Source organism: Rhodamnia argentea, chromosome 5 (genome assembly GCF_020921035.1).
Source record: "Rhodamnia argentea isolate NSW1041297 chromosome 5, ASM2092103v1, whole genome shotgun sequence".
Classification (NCBI taxonomy): Eukaryota; Viridiplantae; Streptophyta; class Magnoliopsida; order Myrtales; family Myrtaceae; genus Rhodamnia; species Rhodamnia argentea.
Window position 1 is genome coordinate 7787031 of NC_063154.1, and position 26954 is coordinate 7813984.

The 26954-nt window shown below is 38.2% G+C and overlaps 1 protein-coding gene across 1 annotated transcript; it reads right to left on the bottom strand.

The window, feature by feature from the left end:
* Window positions 1-23095: 23095 nt before the first annotated feature.
* LOC115740053 (7-deoxyloganetin glucosyltransferase-like) lies at window positions 23096-24936 on the bottom strand. Its single transcript, XM_030673417.2, has 2 exons — window positions 24307-24936; window positions 23096-24213 (listed from the first exon to the last, which is right to left on the bottom strand). Exons 1-2 carry the CDS (start codon window positions 24830-24832, stop codon window positions 23285-23287), a joined length of 1455 nt encoding a protein of 484 aa, XP_030529277.2. The 5' UTR covers window positions 24833-24936; the 3' UTR covers window positions 23096-23284.
* Window positions 24937-26954: the final 2018 nt, after the last annotated feature.

The window sequence follows — 26954 nt, forward strand, 5'->3', positions numbered from 1 at the left end:
TTGAAATTTTCTTTGCGGCTTTGGACTTAGCTGAAAGCAGCTTCCTAAGATGGTTGCTGTCAATGAAGATTTGACATATACCCTGCTGGAATGGGCGAAAAGATTCAGGATGGGGACAGTGCATCCACAGAAATCTTATCAGGGAGAGGGAAGGAGCGCCTGAAGCTTTTGCCAGACCTTTCATCGTTTTTCTTAAAACTGCAACTGCAATATTGTTTCCTCAGAGAATGGATGAATGGTCCAAAGGTGTCACAGAAGGGGGAGTGTCTTATCGCTCATCCCCTTGGCCAAGTAGGGAGATGTTTGGAGAATGCTGATAAGCATGATGAGCCTGCAGATTTTTCCCAGGACAGAAGTGTATTCTGAACAAGTTTTCTGAGCAGGCTTGAGAGTTTTTCATACATTCTTCCTCTTTGAGGGATTTGTGCAGACTCGTCCACTTGAGCCTGCCCAATTGATGGTTTTCAATCACTTTCCAAAGATTAGAATGTGATGCAGGGAGATTCGGTGAGAAAAGAAGATCGCAGAAAATGATGGGAAACAACTTTTGTGCAGTTCACCTAGCCTCCGTACCCTCCGCACCCTTTACCAGCAGGCCGCATAGTTATTAGCAGTTTTGGACTGTTAACTTGTTACTTAACAGAGCGACTTTTTTTTTTATTTTTATGCCTGAATACTAGGAAATGAACCAAATCAGATCGGTTCCCAAGTTTTTAATCCGTGAATCTACACGGTTAAATTGGGAATCGGCCTTGAACCAGACCAACTAAGTTGGTTGGTTTTAATCCGTGAATCTACACGGTTAATTGAGATTCCTAATTAGATGACCAAGATCAGGAACATCTATTCGTATAGGATGTATATTTTCTCGGAGGGTGATTGAGATTCCTAATCTTCCAAATTGGGGGAGGAAAAATATTAGATGACTATTGCCTTTTTGGATATTCCTTAATGTCCTGGCTATTCAAGGAATGTGAGAAGGAGATGCCACGTGATCTCTTGCCAACGAATTCTAGATAGCTTTATCGAGATAAGAAGTGAATTGTACAAATACTTCTACTTCTACAAATTATACTGATTGCAATATATTTTCCCAACTCGTTTTTTCTTGGCTTTAGTTTGAGCTGCAGATCCTATGTTCAAGGCTTTGATTTGACCTAGGTTCTTACCTAAAGACAAAAATACCCACATTAATAGTAGGTTTATTTCAATATTAAATAGGTCAGTCGATAGAAATTTTTATCCATTTATAATGGAAATTACATTAGTGCGGCGAAATCTCCATTTTTTGGTTCTAGGGTAATGCTAATGACTCTCTTTAGATACATGCTGAATTATATTTAAAAGAGATAATGGCATGAATGGTTCCTGAACTTTGATCTAATGTGCATTGTCGTCCCCGAACTTTTAATTTGACCAATATGTTTCCTCAACTTTAGCTCAATATATAATGTAGTATATGAACTTTTAATTTTATCAATATGATCCCTAAACTTTTGAAACATGTTCAACTTAGTTCTTAAATTTTATAAAGATATTCAATATAATTCTTCCATTAATTCAAATTCAAGAACGACTTCGAACATTTTCTTATAGTTCAGGGACTAAATTGAATATGTTTCAAAAGTTCGAGGATCACATTAAATTAAAAGTTCAGGGATCACATTATACATTGGACTAAAGTTCAGCGATCGTATTGATCAAATTAAAGGTTCAGACCATTTATGCCATTTTCCCTATTTAAAATGCATGATATAGTGAAAATTGTGGAGTAACACTTCATGATTTGTGGACTTGTCCCGGTAGAACGTTGCATGGAGATCATTGTGCAAGTGTATAAATCTAATTTTTATACTGATCAAAGATTTTTTTTTTTTTTTCAATCAATCAATCTGGTGTGGCTGGCGGTTGGTGGGATTTTGCAAGATCATTCAATGGGCCCCGGCCAGCCCCGTACAATTTTAGAATTTTTCACTGCGCTGAATTCAGATTGCAAAATAATTATAGTTGTTATGGTCGGTTGTTTCTTCACGTAACTTCAAATCAGATATTTGTCCATCGAATTTAAACCAGGAATAATTGGCAACTCCTAACATCGATTCGGGATTGAATGAGATTCTGTAAAAGATTCGAACCAAGGAATTTATATCCGGGATTATCACATTACAAAAAACAAATCGCATTTTCTGTTTGGAAAGATCTATAACATAAGATACACAACTTGACACGTCGTTTTATAGTTATATGGTTTGAAAAAAATTAAATAGGTCAGTAATATGTTTGATGAGATTATGACACAAGCGTTTTGTGAACTTTAGCTCAATATGCAATGTGGTATATGAACTTTTAATTTGTTTAATATGATCCATGAACTTTTGTTCAATGTGCAATATGATCCTTGAACTTTCAATTTGTCCAATATGATCCTTGAACTTTTGGAATATGTTCAACTTGGCCCCTAAATTATATGAAGATATTTAATATTGTCCTCCCATCAATTCAAGTTCGGAGACAACGTTGAACATTTTCTTATAGTTCAGGAACTAAATTGAACATATTCCAAAAGTTTGGAGACTATATTGAATAAATTAAAATTTTAGGGACCATATTGTAAATTGCGTTGCGGTTTAGATATCATATTGAATAAATTATAAGTTCATGGACCACATTGCATATTTGGCTAAAGTTTAGAGATCATTTGTGTCATTTTACCAACACTTGATAGAGCCATAAGATCCGATAGAATTTAAAGTTACAAGTAAAGTTATATAGATTGGAGACGCTTTAAGATTAGTTGACAGCATGCCTGCCATTGAAATATAGAGAGCCACTAATAATTTTTTTTTTGGTAAGGAGAGCCACTAATAATTAATCTTTAAAAGTTACAACATTCTAAATTACCATTATTAAGGCTACAAGTAGGATCAAATTGGACGGATAACCTGTTGATATTTATATATCAATTGGGGTCAACTAGGTACGAGAACTACTCATATATTTTTGGACCATTAGACTAAAAGAAATAAGGGGAAAATCCCACTAAAAAGTTCTTAAAAATTTTCTTTTGGAACACATGTAACTTAAACTTTTTTTTTGTCTCGCAGGTATCCCAAACTCAAAGTAGTGATCCAAAAATGCATTTCATCATAGTTTTGTCCTCAATGACCATTAAAAATCCTACGTAACGATATGCCTAGACATAAAGAATAACTCTAAATAAATCCACTTTGCATGTTCAAGTATTAGTAAGGACGAAAGTCTAAGGGAAGATAAGATTGTGTCATCGAAATAAATTTAGAATGTTAGTGAGCCGAAAAATATTTCCGGTCATATGTGATAGAAAATTTAGATATTAAATCACGGATTCATCTAACAAATCAAACTTTTAGAACAGTTGACATTAGTCTCCTAAAATCTCACGATGGTGTTCTAAGGAGAAATTTTAGGACTTTTCGTAACATTAGTTCTTAAAATAATCGATTGCTCATGCATGCATGGAATCCGGTAGCACTCATGTCTTCCCTTAGACAAGCCGTTCCTTTATTTTATTTTTTTCATTGGGCTTTACTAGCATAACAATCTTCGGGTGACTATGAAAATAACATGTTGTGGGCCACAAATTCTTGAAAGAGTGAACTCTACAATAATTTTTAATCATTTCTCTTTTTCAATTTTTTATTACCCAAAATAGACCGTTAACCTCACAATAGATTACGGACAGTCACATCATCATTTCACTTTTTTCATTTTTGTATTTGGTAGATGATCCTTTAGTAGACCACAAACAAGGCCAATCAAACACGCTTGCCTCTGCATGTCTATAAACGTTTTTACGTCAAGAAGTTGTTGGGGAAAATCAAAGAAACAAACAAATGTTCGCATGGATATTTGCAAGAGTGAATGTGAAATTAGAAGGATGGAAGGAGAAACTTATGTCTAGAGCCTGCAAGAAAACCCTGCGTAAATCCGTTGTGCAAGCTCTACCCTATTACGCAATGTCTATCTTCAAGATCCCGATCTCTATATACAAAGAAATTGAGCAAAGAATAGCAAACTTCTGGTGGCAACAGAATGATTCGAGGGCAGGGATCCATTAGAAAAAATGGGAAACACTTAAATTGAAAAAGCTGGAGGGGGGACTTGGTTTTAGAGACCTTATCTCGCCATGTTGGCTAACACAAGCCTGGAGACTCATGCAATCCCCCTCAGCTTTATGGAGCCAGATAGTGAAAGGGATATATTTCCCACGTTAGAACTTTTGGAATGCCGGCAAAGGTCCCCGACCTTCTTGGGGATAGTAGGCGTTATCATCAATTCTAAGAAAAGGGAGGAAGGAGTCAATGATGAGTAATGTCTTGGGCTATTGCAAGCCTTATGTTTTTCACTGATAATGGCCACCAACAAAATTTTATAACTCCTCTTTACGTAATGCCAAAAATAAATATATTTGTCAGTGTAAACACCGACCCTTATCAATACAATTTTACCGACTCTCTTCAAGGGGTATTCATGTTTTCATTTAATAGTGGCATGAATTTGAAGCATTGAGTACCAATGTTTGTTGAAGGGCCCGACATTAACCATTGATTACCCTTTTACCAACTTTCTGATTTGCTGTCCAAAGTTTTATTGGGGTTAGTAATTTCACCTTTGATGAATGGAACAAGTCCTTGTTCTTCTTTGGTAGTTGCGCATTGAGTGAGGAAGACTTCAAGATCACATTACACTAACTTACATGGAAGGTCTTGTCACAAAATTGATGAAAATTACAAAATAAGTCCTAAACTTTTTATGTTTGTGTCATTCAGTCTTTCCAGCTAATTTTGCAGAAAATCGATGAAATGGGGCAGCCGACATCGAAGTGATCAATTCTTAATAATACTTTAATTTTTTTATTTTTTTATTTTCTATTTATTTTTGTTCCTTCTTCTTTCTCCAGCAAGTGACAGGCCAGAGGTGAGGGCTAACAAAGCTCGCCCGCCCTTGGCAAGGCCGGCCTATTTTTCCCGATCTGTTTGATAGTAGTCATATGTATGAATGCATGAAGCACAACATTAGGGCTAGAGTGGAAATGGGCAATGTATATAGGGCTTTCTTTGAAAATGGGCAAAAAAAATTTACGAATTAGGGCTAAATTTTTTTATTTACGGAAACGGGGCCTGCGCGTCTTGCCGCAGGGTTGCTTTTTTTTTTTTTTTTTTTACGTTTTTCAATTATTTTATATTTATAACATTTATATTTATATAACTTTGTAAATATAATTTTTTTTTCTTTTAAAGCTTATTTTTATAACATAATTATCAATAATTAATTGAAAATTTTATTAAGATATATAATTAATAAATAATTTAGTACTTAGATAATTATTGAAAATCAGAATCGGATTTTCTTGTTAGCAGCAGAAGTTTGGTTATTTTGTTTCCAAATCTTCAGGATTTTATTTGTTAGCTTTTAGGAATTTGTTTCCTAAGTTTTAGGATGCTATTATTTTTTGTTTCAACCAGGAGATACTAACCAGATTTATGGCTAGTATATCCGGTTTTTTGCTTCAATAGTTAGCACAAATAATTAGTTGGACGAGCAGCTATAAAAGGCTAGAGGCCTCATGTAATTTAGTAGTCTTTTCCGGAGAATAAAACTCAGAACAATTTCTCCTAAATTTCTTCATGGTATCAAAACTCGATCCGGATCATTCTTTTCTACCATATCTATGAGTGTTTCCACCATAACAAAATACCCTAGAGCTACCATAGCAAGCGAGGTTGAGAGTGAAACCTCGGACCCTAAAGCTCGGAACTCTCCTCCGATTACCCAACCTATCAATGTATCCAAAGGTGGAACTCTTCTCATCACCGGTCATAAACTTACCGGTCACAACTTCAATCAATGGTCCCATTCTGTCATGATTTTTGTTTGTGGAAAAGGTAAAGAAGATTACCTAACTGGAGCTATCGTACAACCCGAGGAGACGAGCCCAAACTATCGAACATGGAAGGTGGAAAATAACATGGTGATGTCCTGTCTGTTGAATTGAATGACGAATGAAACAAGGGAGAATTTCATGTACTACAAGACAGTGAAGGAGATTTGGGATGTTGTTCATGAAACTTATTCAAACAAAGATAACACCTCAGCCATCTTCGAGATCAAGGGCATTCTTCATGATCTAAGGCAAGGGGAATCTTCTGCCATTGATTATTTTAACCTACTCATACATCATTGGCAGCAACTTGACTTGTTGGAAGACATTATGTGGAGTTGTCCTGAAGATAGAAAGCGGTACAAGCAGATTCAAGATCGAGAGCACATCTACAAAATTTTGTTAGGCTTGAATCAAGAGCTTGATGAGGTACGTGGACGAATTTTGAGCATAAAGCCCCTACCTAGTGTACGAGAAGTTTTTACAGAGGTCAAGAGAGAAGAGACTCGATGAAAAGTGATGCTTGGTTCTTCAAACAACCAGATCAATCCAGAAAATTCTACCTCAATAGCCCGAGGATCTCAACCATCCCGTAGTCGAGGCACTCGGTCAAACAACAACAACTAGCAAAGGGGTGGTCATCTGTGGTGTGATCATTGTAAATGGATGGGTCACACAAGAGACACATGCTGGAAACTTCATGGTCCGCCGGATGATTGGAAGCCATCAACCTCACGTCCTACTCAAGATCGGGAGAACAGAAGCAACAAAGTCCAAATAGAAACAAATGCTTCAATAGATTCGAGTCCCTTCAACAAAGAGAAGCTGGATATGCTGAAAAAGCTGCTATAGGAATCGGTTCAGAAGGTAACCCATCCGGAAGGGGTTAATACCGCAATGATAGCTCAACGAGTTAATTCTCTAAATGCCTTTAGTGCTAAATAGGAGAAAATCACCTCTTGGGTTGTAGACTCGGGAGCATCCGACTACATGACCGGAGATGTCACAGTGTTCAACGAGTACAATCCATGTCAAAACAGCACTAGTGTTCAAATTGCTGATGGTTCTTGCTCAAAGGTGGCTAGTGTTGGATCAATGGTTATTTCAAAAGATATAACACTGAATTCAGTATTATTTATTCCTAAACTCAACTATAATCTTATCTCCATCAGCAAGTTAACCAAAGATTTAGGCTGTATTACTAAGTTTTCCCCACACTCATGTGAATTTCAGGTTTTGAACTAGGGGATGACGATTGACACCGTTGAGATGGATGCGGGCCTCTACCTTCTGCGAGTTAATGCCTCAGAATGGAAAAACAAGAAGATGTCATGTGTAGCATCTCATGCTAAGGAAGAGAGTGACGTAAGATTGTGGCACTATAGGTTAGGTCATCCAAATTTCTCATACTTAAAAAGGTTGTGACCTTCTTTGTTCAATAAAGATTTAATAAAATTTCAATGTGAGGTGTTTCAATTATCCAAACATACTCGCAATATATACCCTTTGCAACCTTATAAGTCTTCTCATCCATTTCACATGATTCATAGAGATATTTGGGGACCTTCTCGAGTCAATAATATTTCTGGTTCTAGGTGGTTTGTTACCTTCATTGATGATCACACAAGACTCACTTGGCTTTTTCTAATGAAAGAAAAATCAGATATTGGCTGAATTTTTCAAACCTTCGATCCGATGATCCAAACTCAATTCGGCACAAAAATCCAAGTTTTCAAAATGGATAATGAGAATACTTTCACTCACAGCTCGGGTCATATCTAAATAGCCATAGTATCATACATATTAGCTCTTATATAGATACTTCACAATAAAATGGAGTAGCGAAGAGGAAAAATAGGCATATTTTGGAAGTCACCCATTCTCTTATGTTAGCCACCCATGTTCCTAAACATTTTTTGGGAGAAGCAGTCTTAACGACCACATATCTTATTAATCATATACCTTCGTGTGTCCTAGATTTCCAAACACCATTTCGGAGGTTGCTTCATACCTACCCACATATTCGTTTTGCCTCACATATCCCACTCAAAGTATTCAGCTACACAACATTTATTCATATAAATCAGCAACATTGCGATAAGCTATATCCTAAGTCCCTCAAATGTGTGTTTCTAGGGTGCGCTCCAAATCAAAGTGGATATAAGTGTTATTACTCACAAACGAAGCGTTTTTATACTACCATGGATGTTACCTTCTTTGAACACTAGCCCTTTCACTCCAAAAATACCATTCAGGGGGAGAGTTGTGAGGAATATTATTTTTGGGACACTTCTCATTCACTCGGGTCGCAACAAACAAATTCTGCTTGTTTTCCGTGTCTACCCATTCCAACATCCGAGAGTCATCCAACATCCGAAAGTATTTCACGTCTACCCATTCAAGATACTACACAAGACAAAAATAAAGAGGTAATTGTCTACTCTAGGTGAAAAACTTAAAAGGAGTTGGAGGACCGTACTACATCAAGGCTGGCTCAAGAGACAGATCCGAGTTCAAGACCCACAGTCGATGAAGGTAACGCTCCTACAAACTCAGAAAATTTTGTTGTACTTGATGATCTTGATCAGCCTATTGCTCTTAAGAAGGGGAAGAGACAGTACACTCAACATCCCATTAACAATTTTGTGTCTTACGAAAAGTTATCTCCGAAATACAAGGCGTTTGTTTCAACATTGAGCGACATTCAAATTCCCAAGAATATCCAGGAGGCACTTGCTTAATCCGAATGGAAAAGAGGGGTCCTTGAGGAAATTCATGTACTTGAGAAGAATACGACTTGGGAATATACAGAATTCCCAATTTCTTAAATGGGGAATTGGAGGAAGAAGTCTTTATGGAGGTCCTACCGGAAATTAACACTAAAGAGAGCTTCAACAAGGTGTGCAAACTCAAAAAATCCCTATCCGACCTAAAGCAATCATCTCGTACTTGGTTCAAGAGGTTAACAAGGGTCGTTAAGAAGCTGAATTTCACTCAATGTCAAACGGATCATACAATGTTTGTCAAGAAGTCGACTGAAGCTAGAAGAGCAATAATGATCGTATACGTTGATGATGTAATCCTAATTAGTGACAATCTGGAGGAGATTGAAAAACTGAAGAATATCTTGGCACAAGAATTTGAGGTTAAAGACCTAGGTCAACTCAAATACTTCCTAGGTATGGAGGTTGCTCGATCACGGAAAGGGATTGCAATTTCCCAACGCAAGTATACTCTTGATCTCTTGAATGAAACCGGTGTGCTTGGGCCCAAACCAGCTGACACCCCCATGGATTCTACAAATAAAACCGAGATGGAAGAAGAAGAACCATAAACGGACAAAGGGAGGTATCAAAGATTAGTTGGCAAACTAATCTATCTCTCACATACTCGGCCGGAGATTGGTTTCGCAATAAGTATGGTTAGCGGATACATGAACCAACCAACAGAGAAGCACCCGCAGGCAGTTTTTCGAATCTTACGGTACCTAAAGAAAAGTTCTGGAAGAGGGCTTTACTTTAAGAAAATAGAGAAGAGAAACATGGAGATTTTCATGGATGTAGATTGGGCTGGATCTCTCACGGACCGAAGGTCGACAATAGGGTATTGTACCTTCGTGTGGGCCAACATAGTTACCTGGAGAAGCAAGAAGCAATCCATTGTTGCTAGGAGCAGCGCTAAAGCAGAGTTTAGAGCAATGTGTTAAGGAGTATGTGAAGGCAAGTGGCTGAGAAGAGTCTTAAATGAACTATGATTCACTAATACCAATTCTATGTCATCATTATGTGACAATAAAGTTGCTATTGAGATTGCCAAGGACCCGGTTCATCATGATAGAACAAAACATGTGGAGATCGATCGACATTTCATTAAAGAAAAACTCGATGAAGGAATATTGAGGCTTTTATGTGTTCCAACCAATCATCAAACAGCGGATATACTGACCAAGGCTTTATCCAGAAATAGTTTCGAGACTCTAAGGTGCAAGCTGGGTATGATAGACATTCATAACCCAACTTGAGGGGGAGTGTTGAAAATCAAAACTGGATTTTCTTGTTAGCAAGTGAAGTTCGGTTATTCTGTTTCCAAATCTTCAGGATTTTGTTTGTTAGCTTTTAGGAATTTGTTTCCTAAGTTTTAAGACGTTGTTATTTTTTGTTTCAACTAGCAGATGCTAACTAGATTTATGGCTAGTATATCTGGTTTTTTACTTCGATAGTTAGCACAAATAATTAGCTGGACGAGCGACTATAAAAGGCTAGAGGCCTCATGTAATTTAGTAGTCTTTTTTGGAGAATAAAACTCAGAACAATTTCTCCTAAATTTCTTCAGTAATTAATTTATTTAGTTAGTAAATAATTAATAAAAAAATATTCATAAAATAAAATTGGTAAGGTATATGAAGATGACAAATCCAAATTAAAAGAACGTAGATAACAATCCATGAGCTAAAAAAACCCAACAAATCAAAATTATAATAATAGATAACAATCCTCACAATCCAATTACATTCACCGATGATGTCGTCCTCTTATATGGCCTCCTATTCCGCAATCAGGTCATCTCCATTATTCGGCAAGTTTAGTATTGTATCGAGAACGAGGACGAGGTTTCGGATGAATAGGATGTGTAGATGACGAAAGCATATCCTGTGATGGGAAGCGTGGCTGTGATGTGGATGCATCAACAAAGTGAGAAAATATCCCATGCTCGGACGGTACATATCCTACGATAGAATGGCATGGAAAAAGATGAGAGAAATTGGATCTATAAGAATACGAAGAATTAGCTGGAGTCTGGGACTTTTGATTGTCATGGAAGGCAAAATTGGATCCCTCATGAAATGGGCCGGTAAACGGGCTGAACCTTGTATTAAAATCTATCTGGCTGAACCCTGGAGTAAACCCTGGAATGAAATCTGTCGAATGATAGGCCAAGGGATAGATCAATGCATCATTAATTGGATGAGCTCGAGTGACCTTCCGGGTCCTCTGAATAGTCTCAGGTGGGTCATCCTCGTGCGACCCAATAAGTACTGTCATAGTTGCTGGTTGGGGTGATGAAATCATTGCCATCTACCTCTCCTCATTGTAGGCGTATAGCATTGCTCTAGCTATCCTCGCTATAGCCCGCATGTTCTCCTAAGATGTAGTAGAACTTAATTGTATGATTTGTTCCACCCCATCACCATGTTCATGAAATCAAAGTTAACAAAATTTATCGGATGTCAATAACTTATGTTACTAAAAAAATAATAAATGAAGTAAATTAAAAGTGTTTGCACGAGCCGTTACACCCATTGCACATCCCTTGTAAGAAATCCACCTCTGTGTATATCTACGATACCATCCCATATATTCTAAATGATAGTGAAGTGGCTCCATTGTAGGAACACCATAGACTATATAGTCAAGATGATCGTTCTATATATCAATCCACCGCCTGTGCAAATCGACCCAATTTCTTATAACTGGCCTTAATTCAATATCATGAAAGGCTGTATGATTATAGGAAGGAGTAAGTATTGCTTGCAGCATACCAAACTAACGAAGTACTCGGTCCGGATAATGACACTCAATGATGTGGAAACAGATGAGTGGGACACGAGCCTTCCAAATGTGTTGTCCCTACAAACAGTAATCCGATAGAGTCTAGAGAGTGTCATCGGTGTAGGGCTCCCAAGTAATTTGTTATCGCATTAAAACATATCAAATTAAATGAAGAATTAATTTAAAAGCTAACATTACAATGAACTTGTTGGTTGCTATCATTGCTTACATCTACGGATGCCATTATATAGAATTGGTAGTGCGGATGTGGCAAAGTATATGTGGGGACCTCTATTATCTATCGGGCTTGACTCCAACTGCATAAACAAAAAATAAAAATAGTTACATATATTATACGCACCGAAAAAAATTTATGACTCACGAACTGAAAAAGCAATAGATCGCATACCAACTACCAAGAAGTGCATCCGGTAAAAGATCACGATTTCTGATGGATAGGGAGACATAACTGAAGCTAGGGGTGAGTGATTCCCGGTCCGGTCTGATCCAGTTCCCATAAAAAATCGGGAACCGGACCGGTAGTCTCGGTTCCCACTTTTCGGAACCGCGGACCGGATCGGCCACCCTTGGGCCCGGGAACCGGACCGGATTGTCGGTCCGGTCCGGTTCCCTGGCGGTTCTAAGGGTTTTCAGTCCCTAGTTCCAAAAAGTGGATGCACACTTTGATAGAAGACGCGATCGAGCTCAAGGTCGAGGAAACAAGGGTCGATGTACCACGAGTTCGGCGGAGTCAAGGCCTCTTCAATTGGCAACTCTGGATCGAATTCTAAATGACCTAAACCTAAAAAAAAAAAGTAAACGTTAGGTTTGTTTTTAAAAAAAAAATTCAAAAAAAGGATCGGTCCGGTTCGGGAGGTGCAGTGCGGTTCTGGGCCCTAGAAACGGGAACCGGGCTGCCCGATCACCGGTTCCAATTTTAGGAACCGGGAACCGAACCGGATCCCCTTAAAACCAGGAATCGGACCATCAATCCCGGTCCGGTTCGGGCGGTCTCGGTCCGGGTGGTCTTTTTTGCTCACCCCTAATCGAAGCGATCCCATGCCCAAATCTGCAATACTTGTAGAGCACCACCGATTTGGTGCGCCGATGGATCGATCACATAGCATAACTCTCGATACAACCACACAAGTGTTGTTGAACCGCAATCGTATTGCGTAGGACGCTCAAGGTGCTCTAGTAGTGGAAGAAAAATCAAACTAACCCCGACACCCGATTTGTCTGAAAAGATAGATCCTCTAAGCAACCGAAGAATGAATGCCCTAGCATGCTGTGGTATAGTAACCTCATCAGCATCGTCATGAATTACACTAAAGCGTTCTCTTAGTCGCCTTAACTTTACCACCGAACCACACAACCGGGGTAGGCGCTTACCAAGTAAATTCTCACAAAGAGTGCCCCAATTCATATTAGTGGGGCCAATAACTGCATCTCCATTAATGGGAAGCCTTGTTAGAACCGTGATATCTTACGGTGTGATCGTGCATTCATTTTCCGGCATATGGAATATGTAAGTCTAGGGCCTCCACCGCTTAACCAAAACTATAATCAAATGCCAATCAAGTCGCCAAAATCCAATTGAATAAACTCCGTAAAATCCCGAAGCTCGAAGATATGGTACTATACGATCATCAAATTTAGGTACGTATAGCGTCGATCCACCTCGCCGACATCTAAGAATTTGATTCTCATCTATCTGTAAAAAGTTTCATTAATCGTTAGTAGCAATTTTATTACAATACAGCTATTACAAATGACCCCGCTAAATTTCTTAATTACCTCAACATCCCATATAGCCTGTGATCTATGTCGGGCATGCCGTGTAAGCAATGAATCATCCTCGGGTTCCGGCTAAATGTAATTCCTCTATGCCAGGTCTACAAATGAAATAGAGGAACTTAATAAATATCGTACAATTGTGATATTATAACATTACAAAAAATTCATAGATTTAATTTACATAATTTACACAACTAATTAAGTATGAAAATCAAATGTATCAAATTCAATGTTCACACACTATCTAAATTTTATTATCGAGCTAATCTGTATGCACAAGTTTGCCTGTTATACCCCGATTTTCCACGGTTGATGCAATGATTACGCGAAGTACTATTGCTCGGCGTACTCCAGTCCATCTCATTACGTATCCGTAATACACGGGGCCTTCCTCTCTTCCTAATACGGTTTGGGTCCGGAACTAATGGCAGTTCATCAAGTTCAAGCCGATAAAAAGGATGCCCCAATGGATGAAACATGTATCGATAACACCGAAATGTTCTATCCAACATATAGAATTCATTTACGTACGTATGGTAATTAATTGCATGCTTTTAATATGCTATAATTATGTGGGAACATGAGATTTTCATCTCTTGAAATTTTTCATATGTACACGATCGCGAGTCTAGGCGTACTATGTGTTTTTAGGCCCCCGATCCTTTGGACCTATTATATCCAGTTTTAACTTCAAAAGCCCCTCTATCAAAGTTGAATCGTGTTATATAATGCCCATTTACAGTTTGATTGTTTCGCTCAAGCGTGTCACCCGCAAATTGAGAATATACCCATCCGTGGTCCTTCGCGCTCCTATATGCCATTCTTCCGGTGTCAAAATAGTTGACCAAGCGATACAATATCTTATTCACCATAGCTGTTATTGGCAGAACACGAAAACCTTTCAGCATCCTATTAACCGATTCAACTAAATTCATTGTCATCGATCCATATCTCCTTCCTTCAACATCATAAGCCTTCGTTCATTTCTCTCTTGGAATCTGCATTCAGCCATTTGTGGATCCCACTCCCTAATTCAACTCATGATATATGAGAACTACCATTGTTAATTCTCGTAAGCTTTACATTACAACAATAATAAGTACTTCTCATACAAATTTACAAGCACGTCTTTTCCTCGGATTTACAAATTTGAAAATTTACTTGCCATCCGAACAAGTCGTTTCCCTTCAGTATTTTTGAAATGTTTATTGTAGTTGCTGACAACATGCCGAATAAAATATCTATGGTGGCCGTGTGGAGGACGCTACCCTTCTGTTTCCATTGCTTTATGAATCTCAATATGCATGTTTGATATTACACAAACATTTTCTCTACTAGTGACATATCTCCGTAACATATCCATAAATCAAGTTCGATTGTCAATATTTTCTCGATCGACTACAGAAAGTTGCTATCAAGTGAGGCCGCACAAAGAAACGTTCCTCGGTATTTCCCATACAAAAAAGTTCCATCAACAAATATCACAGAACGATAACTTTTGAAGCTTTCAATCGTTAGCTTGAAAGTCCAGAACATCCGGTTGAAAACATTGCAACTCTTATCTATGTTAATATAATTATCGATCACAAACCGAGAACCTAGGTTTATTAACTCCATTACATTCATATACCTTCTCAACCTACCATACAACTCATCCCATCTTCCAAAAGTTTTATCAATTGCCATTTGTTTACCCGCCCAGGTTTGACGATAAGTAGGTTCGAAGCCCAACTTGTTTTTAATCTCGACCATTAGTAATTTGATTTTAATATCTGGTTGGACAGTAACCATTGCTTCTATCTAGCTGCAGAGGTGTTTCTGATCAAGTTGCGGATGATCTCTTGACATTTGAGGTTTACTACATGTATGTGACCCACTGTACTTAGTTATTTTCCAAACACGGTACTCGCTTTATTAATTGCACGGAGCCTCCAACCACATGATCCATTTGGATTACCACACTTTATCATATATTTTGCCTTCTTTGTTTTATCACTACGAAAGTGATGATTTCTTCTTAGAGAATATTCTTTCGCAATTAATCGCACCGCATCCCGTGATGAAAATAACATCCGAACATCAAATTCTTTTGATGGATCAAACAACATACGGCTCGGGTTGGGTCTTGTATCTACTTATATCGTATCAAAGTCAATCTTTGAATAGGGATGTGGATGTATCAACGGCAAAATAGAATTACTGCAATGGGTGTTGTAGTAAGCCTTCATATTATCACCTCCGTCATCTTTTTCATCACTATCATCATCATTATCATCATACTCTATGTACTGATTATCCACACCAACGTCATCTTCACCAACATTGGAACCTTCCCCAGCTGAATCATTTATCACTTGGTGTTCCTCTACGGTTGCATAAAACTGTAAAAATGCCATAGAACCACACCGAAGTGCAAACCGCTGGATTATCTTAATCGCAACATCATTATGTACCTCTACAATGTCATATATAATACAACCGAGTGTTAGTATCGATTGTCTATACATCAAACTATGAATACACTGATTTTCTATTATATTTAAAACGCACCTAATCGTAGTACGTTACTCATCAAATGTGGATATGTTTCTAAACTCAACGTAGTAGACTGTCCACCTTCGTAATCATGTCCATATTCATTTCGTACTATTTTTCCTCCCCAGTGTATAGTCATAAAAGATTTAGAAGACATTCTGCTAAATAAAGTTATAAATTATTTTGCATCTAAAATTTAATAAATATTTTCCCCTACACATTAACAAATTAACATTATAACTATCAATATAACAAATGAAATAAATACCATAATACAACAAATGCAAATAGGGTAAAAAAATATTTACGAATTTAGGTATTCTTTAAAAATATTTACGGATTTAGCGCATGTACGGCTGTTTCACAGCCTTTGGGGGGGGGAGGTTTTCTAATTTTTTTTAATAGCCCTTTATCATTCCTAAGTCCGTAAATATTTTTAAAGAATACCTAAATTCGTAAATATTTTTTTACCCTATTTTTCAAAAAAGCCCATAGCAACCCATAAAGAACATAAAAATACAAAAACATTATAACTATTACCAAAACATTAATGAAAAATTAAAACATATTACTAACAACCTATAAGTAACATAGAGTTACATAAAAAACTCACATTTCAACTAACTATACTCATTAAATCTCATTAACATTATAACTATTAATATAACAAATGACATAAAAATAAATAATAATATAACAAATGCAAATAAATGATTCATGTATAAATAATAACAAAATAAATAAATATATACCTAAGAAACTGACAAAAAAAATAACTACACCAAAACTTACCTTAAACCGCCGTGGGAGAGCACGCACGGAATGAGGAGCTCAAACCGCCAAGAGAAAGAGTCATAAATTAATTTAAATATCATGAAAATATTAACAAAAAAAATATTACTAACAACCTATACGTAACATAAAATTACATAAAAAATTTAATTATTAATTAAAAAATATTTAATACTGATAAAGGTGCCTAAAGTGAGGGAGGATCTCCTTCAATAGGCGAGGGAGGATGACAAAGAGAAAGTGCTGAGCGTGGGAGAATGAACGAGGGCAACAAAGAATGAATGCAGGCGAGGGAGAAAATAAACGCGGGCGAGGGAGCAATGAAGGCCGGAACAAAGAATGCATGCGGGCGAGGGAGAAAATGAACACCTTGCCGGCTTTGCTTTATAGCAAAGCTGGCCTTCGCGGGCGCACATTATTTGTGCACCCATGAAGGAGCAAGTGCCTAATAAAGGTGCCCGAGGCTCCCGTGCAGCAGTATCACCGCCACGCAGGCCCCGAATTGGTAAATGGAGAAAAAATTACCCTAGTTTCGTAAATATTTTGGACCCATTTTTGAAAAAAACCCTTTTTGTTGACACCTAATTTTTGATTTTTTTCTTATTTAATCATTTATTGTATAAAAAAATTAAGGAGTAACTTTAGTCCCTATAAAAAATAATTAAATCATTTTGGTTTCGTATAGGATATTCGCGTTGCACTTGCATTCAAACTAGATTGGTAGTAGACGAGCTCATTCCTAACTAAATTAGTTGGGCTAAATCCGTATAGATATCAATATGGCCGAACGGTTGAAGATTATCACACGAGATATTCTGCAAAAGATTTCTTTTGCTCAATAGCTCAGACTCTCAAGCCTATAAGAAAGACCCTTCACGGGGAGCGGCCATTCTTTCGAGAGATAAAAGTGAGATAGAGAGAGAGAAAAGAGTCTTAACACGAGTGAGGTTTTTTTTTTTTTTCACAGTACCACAAGGCAGAAAATCGAGAGAGAAGGTAAGAGAGGATTCGTTCACAGAGAAAAAAAAAAATTGAGAGAACCAGAGCAGATTTTTTTTTAAGAGAGAACGTGAAAAAGTAGAGAAAAGAAGAGAGGGTCACAGTTTTGAAATTCACGTTCGCAGCCAGAGAGAAAGAAAAAAAGAAGAAAGAGATTCAGAGGGAGAGGAATTCTTTTCTTTCCACAGCTTTTTCCTCCCATCCGAGCCGAGCAAATCCGTACGAGAGTCATTCTCCAAGCCAATTGCAAATCCGAAGTTCGTCTGCAAGTTCGGCACGAAAGCAAATTTGGAATGCGAATTTTCGAATTTAGGTATATCTCTTGATTTGATATTCCGAAGATTATGTTGCTCGTTTTTGCTTGATTTAGTTCTTCGATTGCATGTTCTGTATTCAAATGATGCCATATTTTACACTATCAAGTATATTATCCAATTAGAGTATCTAAAGACTGGCGGCATATCTTTGATTCGGAAATTGTGTGCTTGAAAACGTAAGGATTGCATATTGAGAAGATTGTTTTGCAAGATTGAATATTCAGTTGTGAAGATTTGCACGTTAATTTTAGAAACCGAAAATTCTAAATAAATCTTGCTATATATCATGTACTTGCCTAATTTGAAAATTGGGATTTGATTGAGATATTTTTGGAGTCTTGGTGATAATCTGGTTAATTTGAAAAAAAATATATTTTGAATATATCCAAGATACTCAAGATATCAAAATATTTTCAAAATGTGACGGATTAGGAAAATATCCTAATCCGCAACCGCACACATGTAAATAAGTCTATCTATCGGGCTTTCGATAAAATTATTTTCATAGCAGGTATTTTGACTTAATTCGAAGGCATCTACGATAACAACCTTTAAACTAAAAGATTTGCAATTTGAATTTAAGTTCATTCATAAAAACCGAAAATCCAAAAAATTGAAAAAAAATTAAAAAAGAAGAAGAAGAAGAAGAAATCCTCATGGCTCATCTTCAATTCCTCACAAAAAATTTCAGAAAATTAAAAAAAAAAAAAAGGACATAGTAAGATAATGTTTCTTAAAAACCACATCTGTTCATCTTTAGAAAGATAGGATTTTCTAGAAATACTATCTAATGGATTGCATTTCAATGGATAGAATCTTTTTGAATCAATTATTTTTTAAAAAATGTAGACATAGGGAAAAAATATTTTCTTAAAAATTTTGGGGCTTAATGCAGATTAAATCTGAAGACTTTAAGATAATCTTGAACCAACTCACTCTCATTTTCCATTAATTTTTAATTTCGAAAATACACAAAAATTAATCATAAAAAGAAAACCCAAAAGTTGCACCTTTGAACCCTAAGTAATAATTAATTAAAATTGCCAGAACATTTTTCTTGAAAATTGGTATCGAAATGACATTAGTTGAAAAATTAAGGTAACCAAGTGCCCGAACTTAAAAGCTCTGGTTCGTAGAAATAAAATAGTTTTCTCCCGATATTTTATTTAGGTTTTTAGAAAAAATTTTGCAAGATAATCACTTGAACTACAAGTCACGATTTGGTAGAAGTTGGGAGAATATGAGCTAGATTAGTTAATTTAATTAATTAATCTGGTAATCCATTAATCTAAAATTGAAAACACCGATTTTTAGGTCGCGACAATTTTTAAAGCGACCACATCTCTTGTATTATTGTCCACGTAGATGGCTCGTTCTTCTCATCTTTTAGGGAAGATCTTTTCCTATTATGAAGATCATGACACCAATTCTCCCTATAATTGAGATTTTTTTAAGCCTTATTACGCCTAATCTTTCCAAGTTCAGAACAATCCATACGCGTAGCACGTGCAATTTTCAGCCAACATGAAGTTTTATGGGTACCGTGGGCTTAGTCCAATCGATAAAATTGAGCTCATAATCATCACTTTAAATCCACATGCCACCAGTCCAACTAAAATTTAATGCAATGTATGAATGCTAAAATTAAACTATACAAAAATGAATTAAATATTTTTGCTAGGGATTAACGTTAGTCTCTAATACCCACCGATCGGTGGCCGAGTTGGTTTAAGTTCAGTTCCTTTCACGAGAGGTTCTAGGTTCAAAACTTCTCGGCGCCGGTGTCTTAAGTGGGGGGTCGTGGTGGTGGGCTCCTACGCTAGCCCCTCCCGAGGACTAGTCGTGCTCCACCGCCGGCCGCACGGAACCTCGGTCATAAAAAAAAAAAGTTAGTCTCTAATTTTCAAATGCAATTAATTCTAAATGATTAGCCAAAATTTAGATGTCAGTAGACATTAGTAGAAATTAATGGACATTCACCAAGACAAAGAAAAGAGGGAGAAATCCAGAGGGAATTTGACCATAGGATTTGAGGGTAGGTGAGATAGCTTAAGATGCGATAATATTTCTAACAAAGTGGCAGAGACAAGTGCATGAAGATCCGCGGTAACCAGTCCTAAGAAAGCAAATGGCGATGGAGTAGTTGGTGTTGATAAAAAAAAACAATAAACAAACCTTAGCAATTTGATTTGGCCACATATCCTCCGGACAACTTAGGGCACGCATGGCAACACTTCTATTTTAAAAAAAAAATTGTAGCAAAACGACTCTAGTATAAACGTCATGAACAATATAGAATTTGATAATTGTATTAAAATTGAAATTAGAACAAGTACAATCACGAATTGAAACGAAATGAAATTGCAATAACAAGATCGAAAAGAAATGTAATCGATATAGGTAATACCGAGACTTGTGTTTGACACAATTTCCTTAAAACAGATCCGTCCCCTCTAGTATGTGCTCGAGGTTTCATGAACATCTGTCTCCCAGGATACAACGGTTGGCAGCAAAGAAGCAAGCACAGTACTTCAAAGCTTTTGGCAAACCTGAACAAATCGGAACCGAATACTATCGAAAACAATGCAAATGTGGAGAGAGAGAGAGAGAGAGAGAGAGAGAGAAGATTTTCAGACGACGAAAAATTTTGAATAGGAAGCCATCTACTTCTAGGGTAAGTGAGGGGCGTTTCGGAAAGCTGATAAATCTGCTAATTTTTTGTAATAGCAATGCCATTAATCTGTCATTACTCAATTGATTCGGTGGCTGTTAACGGTTTGAGTTCGAAAATAAACCAGAAGGCAAGGCAAAATTGGGTTTATCGTGAGGCCCACCATTTGGTCCCGCATTCGTGTACGCGGGTCGTGCATTCGTGCCTAATTTTCAGCTCGTCGAGCCTTGGGATTTGCACCCCTACGCCCGTGCACGAGGCATAGTGCTTGTGATATGATAGTTACCATTCTAAAGGAGGTAAATATCTATAAAGTAATCTAAAGCCTTCTTTCTTTTCAATGTAGGATTAGTATCTTCCACTTTCCCACTTCCAACTCAAGGGTGTTCTTTGAGCATCAATTTTTCATTCATTCACCCTTCAATTTATCACATATTTCCAACAAAAACTTATGGCCAAAAATTGATTTTTCTACTTCTCCTCTAAAGCGGAATTTGATTTTTCTACTAAGTTGATTTTTCATCACAGAAATTCGTTTGATAACGATTGAAAATTTCTACTTATGAAGCATTATTAACACAAAATCTTCAACGAAAAATTATTGTCGGCACCCGAAAAATTTATACTTCATTTTTTATTTTTTAAAATTTCTTTAAAAAATAATATTCATTATTAAAAATATTATTTACTTTTAAAAAATAATATTTCATTTATTTATTTTTTACTCCGGCAACCGGAAATGGCAACTTGGCGGCGAGTAGTGGTCTCCGTGGCGATACGATGGTGGTCGGTGGGCGATAATGGTTGGCGGTAGACAGTGGGGGGCAACGTGGGCAATGGTGAGAGGTGGTTGGCGGTGGGCGGCGACGGCGGCAAGCGTGGGGGGCAGCGGCAGCAGGCGAAGTTTGGTAGTGGGCAACGACAATGGAAGCGTGGTTGGGGGAGAGAGAGAGAGAGGCACCGAAAATGAAAAGAAGCCGAAGTGAGAGAGAGATTGATGTTAAGAAATTTCTAGTTCTAAAAAAGAAGCATTTTTTTTTAATATCTGGGATTAGCTCAAAATAACTTCAGAAGTAGAAATTTGCTTCATAAGGAGAAATGTAATGTTGCTTAAATAAATAGATTTCTATTTCAGATGCTATATTAATAAGTAGATTTTTACTTTAGAAGTATTTTTGAAATAGAAATTTTTTTCCGGAAGTATTACTATGCACTCCCTTAACTCTGTCGTCTTGGATATGGTGAAAAATCTGTCACTGTCACACATGACAGAGGGACACTACAAACTTTTGCTGGCAAGGACCGTTTTTTAAATGGCATGCAGAAAAGCTTCGAAGCCTAGTGGCGAACCATGCATGAGCACTCTGCTGTTGAATCTCACATCCCTTCTGTTTTGTCATATATCACGCAGATGATCCGCGAGTCGAGGACGCCCGTGATCGGCTCCGTGATCGGCTATACTAGTCCCTCTATATCGATGGTCGGCTCATTTTTAGAGCATGGCGTACATCTAGGTTCAGTCAATTCGTTTTGACAGCTAGTTTACGCGTTCAGTCAAACACATGTGCTCGAGACAATTTGCATGGAGGACTTGGCCTTAATACAGACGACAACTTGGATTATTTAAGTTTTCACTTGATAAACATCTGCTTGAAATGCACTTTTTTTTTTTTTTTGGAGGGCTCCAAAGAAAGAAGTAAAATTAAATAAGGATAAGAGAAGAAGTGATGCCAGTATCCACACGTGTCGACCCCAACTGGTGCTACTGCTAACTAAGCTTTTGTCCTAAGCACGGATCGATGAGGGCGCATTTAATCAGCTTTTTTCTTAATTAGAAGAAACCCACCTAGCACAAGTGTCCAAACGTTATGCTGCAGCTGGGAGAGAGAGAGAGAGAGAGAGAGAAGAGGCCGGGGGGGGGGGAACAGAAGTTAGTCATCTTGATTTGAATAACCTTTTCTTTAAACTTTTTAAATCTGTTCAATCATGAGATGATGAACAAGTGTACCCTAATCAGTAGTACCATTTTTTGTTAGAGTGGAAAAAACTGAATTTTGAATCCAACTCTTACTTATAAATAAGAAGCAAATGTTCTTTATGAAGAGTATCGAAGAGAAACTTTTGCTAGTGAATTACATCTCCAGTATTTAAAGTCAATTAAATCTTATAAGTAAGATTTGTGAATTTCTTTTTTAGATTGAGAGATTTTTTGTGAGGAACTGTGTAGCTAAACAATTGTGAGTTATTATATGTAATTGAAGCTAGAAAACGCTAAGAGTATAAGAGTGTTTGAGTGTGGTTTGTAATCTCCGTTGAATCGTTTGTTATATAATGGAATTCGTTACTCCCCGTTAACGTAGTTCTACGATCGAACTACGTAAATCTGATTTCCGATTTATTTTCTTGTCATGTCTATTTTATTATCTAATTGTTTGCTTCCGCACAATAATAAGCATGCCAATAGATATCTTTCAAGTTATAACTAAGCATGAAGAGTGGAATATGGGCGTAGGCAAGATAGCTCTTCTTGTTGGGAACAAGTTTATAGGATAGATGAATTAGGTAGTCTGTGCAAGCCTCTTGAAACACACCGATGAGAACATACAATCTCATTATAGGAACCCATAAAGAAAGTACAAAGCTACTGTGAACAAACAATTGCCTGTGGTAGCAATGTTGCACAAACAGACGTCCGGTGCTATATTTAAGTTAGAAGTTCATTCAACAGCTTGTCCAAGTTTTTGGACGATGATCCATTTGGATCTGTTGCCTCCTGTGCTAGTTTTTTCCGCTCTATGATTCTTCCTGTCATTTGTTTTCCCTTGTCTCCTTCCATCAATTCCCTCACTAGTCTTTCCACTTCCTCTCTTCTGACCATACCTGATAACTCCAGACCAATCTCCCATTTACTACAAGCGTAGGTGCAGTTTGTGCTCTGGTCCCCAAAAGACGGCCAACAGATCATTGGGACTCCTGCCGATACACTCTCGATTATAGAGTTCCATCCGCAGTGCGTTAAGAACCCTCCGGTCGCTATGTGGTTGAGAACTGCCTCCTGTGGACACCAATCTGCAAGCATACTTCTTCCTTCTGTTTCTTTCATGAATTCTCGAGAAAGAACTATCGAATCCCCACTGATAAGGTCTGGCCTAATTATCCACAAGAATGGATGTTTGCTGTTGGCCAGTCCCATTGCGAACTCAACAAGCTCTTCTCTTGTCAAGACAGCTATGCTGCCGAAATTAATGTATAGAACCGACTTCGGTTCCTTCGAGTCGAGCCATCGAAGGCACTCTGTATCTTCTCTCCACAAATTGCAGTCAACAGATTTCAGGGGACTCTCTTCCTTCACTAGTTTGTCGACAAGTAACGAGAGTGGCCCAATTGCATAAACGCGAGGAAACATCGATGATAGAGCATCAAGCAATTCCGATTCAAGGGCGTCAAATGTATGGAAAATCATTGCGGAGGCAGTATTTGCTCTCTCAGCGGCATCCATTGCAAAATTGAACATAATGTCTTCAGGATCTGTGCTGCGAAAGAAGGTTGGCAAGTCCCGCAATGTAATATTCTTCATTCCTGGAATCCAGTCAATTATTGTATCCAAATAGCCGTTTGTTAAGTAGCTGGTATCTGCATCACACGTGATATTCTCAGTTTTACATCAGCTTAGTCGCCAAATCTACTCGCAAGGTTATGATAAAACTATCTTCCCTGTACTTGTACCTTTTAATGGCGCGAGACCCTTTTCCATCAGTGTCCGGTATTGTTTGAATCCCATGAAGGAGCAGGCGGGGATTGTCCACAAGTGTACGATAGGAATGCCGAATTCTTGAGCAGCTTCGTTGGTGGCAAACGACATGAATCCATCGGAGAAGATGCAAGTGACTGGAGGAACATCTGAGTTCGGTGCGGTGTGGTTGAGATTGGAGATGAGATCAGAAAATGGAGCAGCCATGTTCTTTCTGACAGAATCACAAACAGCCGCGAGGTCTTGGCTCGAGTCTGCATCCGAGGGAGGAAGGCCGTCGGTGATGGTCAGGAACCGAAAGCCACTGAAGCCGTCGAGGGCTCGAGGTCCCCTCGACTTCAGCAAGCGTCGATGGTTGTACTCGGTGTTCACAAAGGATATGTAGAAACCTTTTGCGTACAGAAGCTTTGCCAGTTTTAGCATTGCTCCTATGTGGCTTTGGTATGGACCTGGGATACAAACGGCATGGCTTCTCTGAGCTGGGGCTGATTGGGTGTCCATCTCTCTCTCTCTCTCTCTCTGGTGACACCCAAACCGGAACTCAGAGGATAGAAAAGCTGATATGGGTGGCCAGTTTTATATATGGTATGAGGGGGGAAGACGTAGTGGATGCCAGGCAGAGCCAAAGGTTTGCCGAACTTCTGTTTGCAAGTTCTACACGTCTCTGCAAGTGGCTGCTTTATTAGAGTAACAAACATTTATCGTCACTGTGATAGTCAGCAAGCAGCCAGAGGAAAACTTCCACATAAGACAAGCGAGAGCGCTGAACTGGATTCGCTGAATGGTAAACGACACCTTCAGTTGTTTATCCCAGTCATGATGCTAAGCCGGCTTTTGGAAACTGTCAAATTACGTCTCGAGTTTGAACAATTTATGAATAGATATCGATTTGTTCAAAGAAGAATCCACATACGGCGGGAAACGGGCAACGACTTCTTCCGTTCTGATGATGGCATTACAGGACGAAAAAGGGGGACATAATATTTTATGTTTACTTGTGGGGGCAGAAAGGTCTTTGCACGTGAAAGAGACGAAAATAAAGGGTTTCGGTCTTACTTCCTTTTTTCCACTGCAGAAGCCGGGTCAACACAAGGGAAATAAAAGAACTTGAGGGTCCAACTTTTATTGATATGCATAGGAGGACCGTCCAACAAACTATCAGGAGGCATTTATTATCTTCCCGTGAAAATGAAAACCGCACACAGTACACCGTCGAAAACAGAAGGACGAGCAGCGAAGCCAAGGTGCACGCACGGTGACGCAGAAGTTTTCCGCGCTTTATGTTACAACAGAAACAAATGAAACTGTGAAGAGCACACAAATTTTTTTTTAACGACCTGTCTCACCCTTTACAGCCTACTTTTCTGTCCTGTAATAGTCGTCCAGTGCTGTAGAAATACTTCGCGGCTTCGGACTTTAGCTGAAAGCAGCTTTCCCTAAGACGGTTGCTGTCCACGAAGATTTTGGCATATACTCTTCTGGAATCGGCCAAAAGGTCCAGGATGGGAACAGTACACCCCCAGAAATCTTATCAAGAACTGGGAAGGAGCGTCCTAAGCTTGCCGGACCTTCCACTGTTTTTTTTCTTATACTGCGACTGCAATGTTGTTTCTTTCTTCGGTCGACCCTGAGAGGATGGATGAAGGGTCCAGAGGTGTCACCGAAGGGGAGTGTCTTATCGCTCGTCTTCTTAGCCAAGTAGAGAGTTGCTTGTAGGATGGTCATAAGCATGAGCCTGCAGATTTTTTTCCCGGGACAGTAGTGGATTCCAGGCAATTTTCTGAGCAGCTTGAGAGTTTCACACTCCACTTTCCCTCCTTGAAATTTGTGCAGACCCTCGTCCACTTGAGGCTGCCCAATGATGGTTTCAGTCGCTTTCCAAAGATGGCTAGGAAAAAAAAAAAAGGGTTCACGCATAAAGAATTTGAATTTGCTATCATAATAGTCACGCAAATACTGTTATAGTGAATTTCTTAATAGTAATGAGAAGATACGTTAGGCCTTTTACTAATTACTTCTGGTAAAGCCCCAAGACTGCGTTTCGCCTGCCTCTAAAATTGCAGTGATGTCGGGACAACGGGTCGCGATCCCTCGAGTGGCCCCTCCAGTCAAGAATTGGGGCCTCACAATCGGTAGTGGAGGTCTGGAGAAAGCTGCAATCGGTTAAGGGAGTCCACCTGAGCGTACTCGTTGTCGATTCGCAAATTTGTTCACCTTTTTCGTCAACGCCTCAAACTTTATTGCCCATTATGTGAAATTACCAACCGCTTTTGCGCCATTTACTCATTTTTCCCCAACTTTATTGCCTACTGAAATTGCCTTTATAGGGCTTGTACGGGGTGGTCGGAACAAAGGCACGTTTGGTTGTGAATTTCAATGTGGTAGATAAAGGCATAAATCCATCTGCACGGCCCAATCAATAGTTCAAGTGACACACCCTCATAATCCATTTTCTTTTCGAAGGATTCACTTCAATTATTCGTGTCAAATAAAGAATACTCGATTGTACAGTTGAAGGGAAATATCCAAATACATTTTGATCCGTTACAATTTACCGGTCTTTAACATTGAGTTACCACTTTAATATTTGCTAATTTATTTGAGAGAGCTGGTTCCATAAATC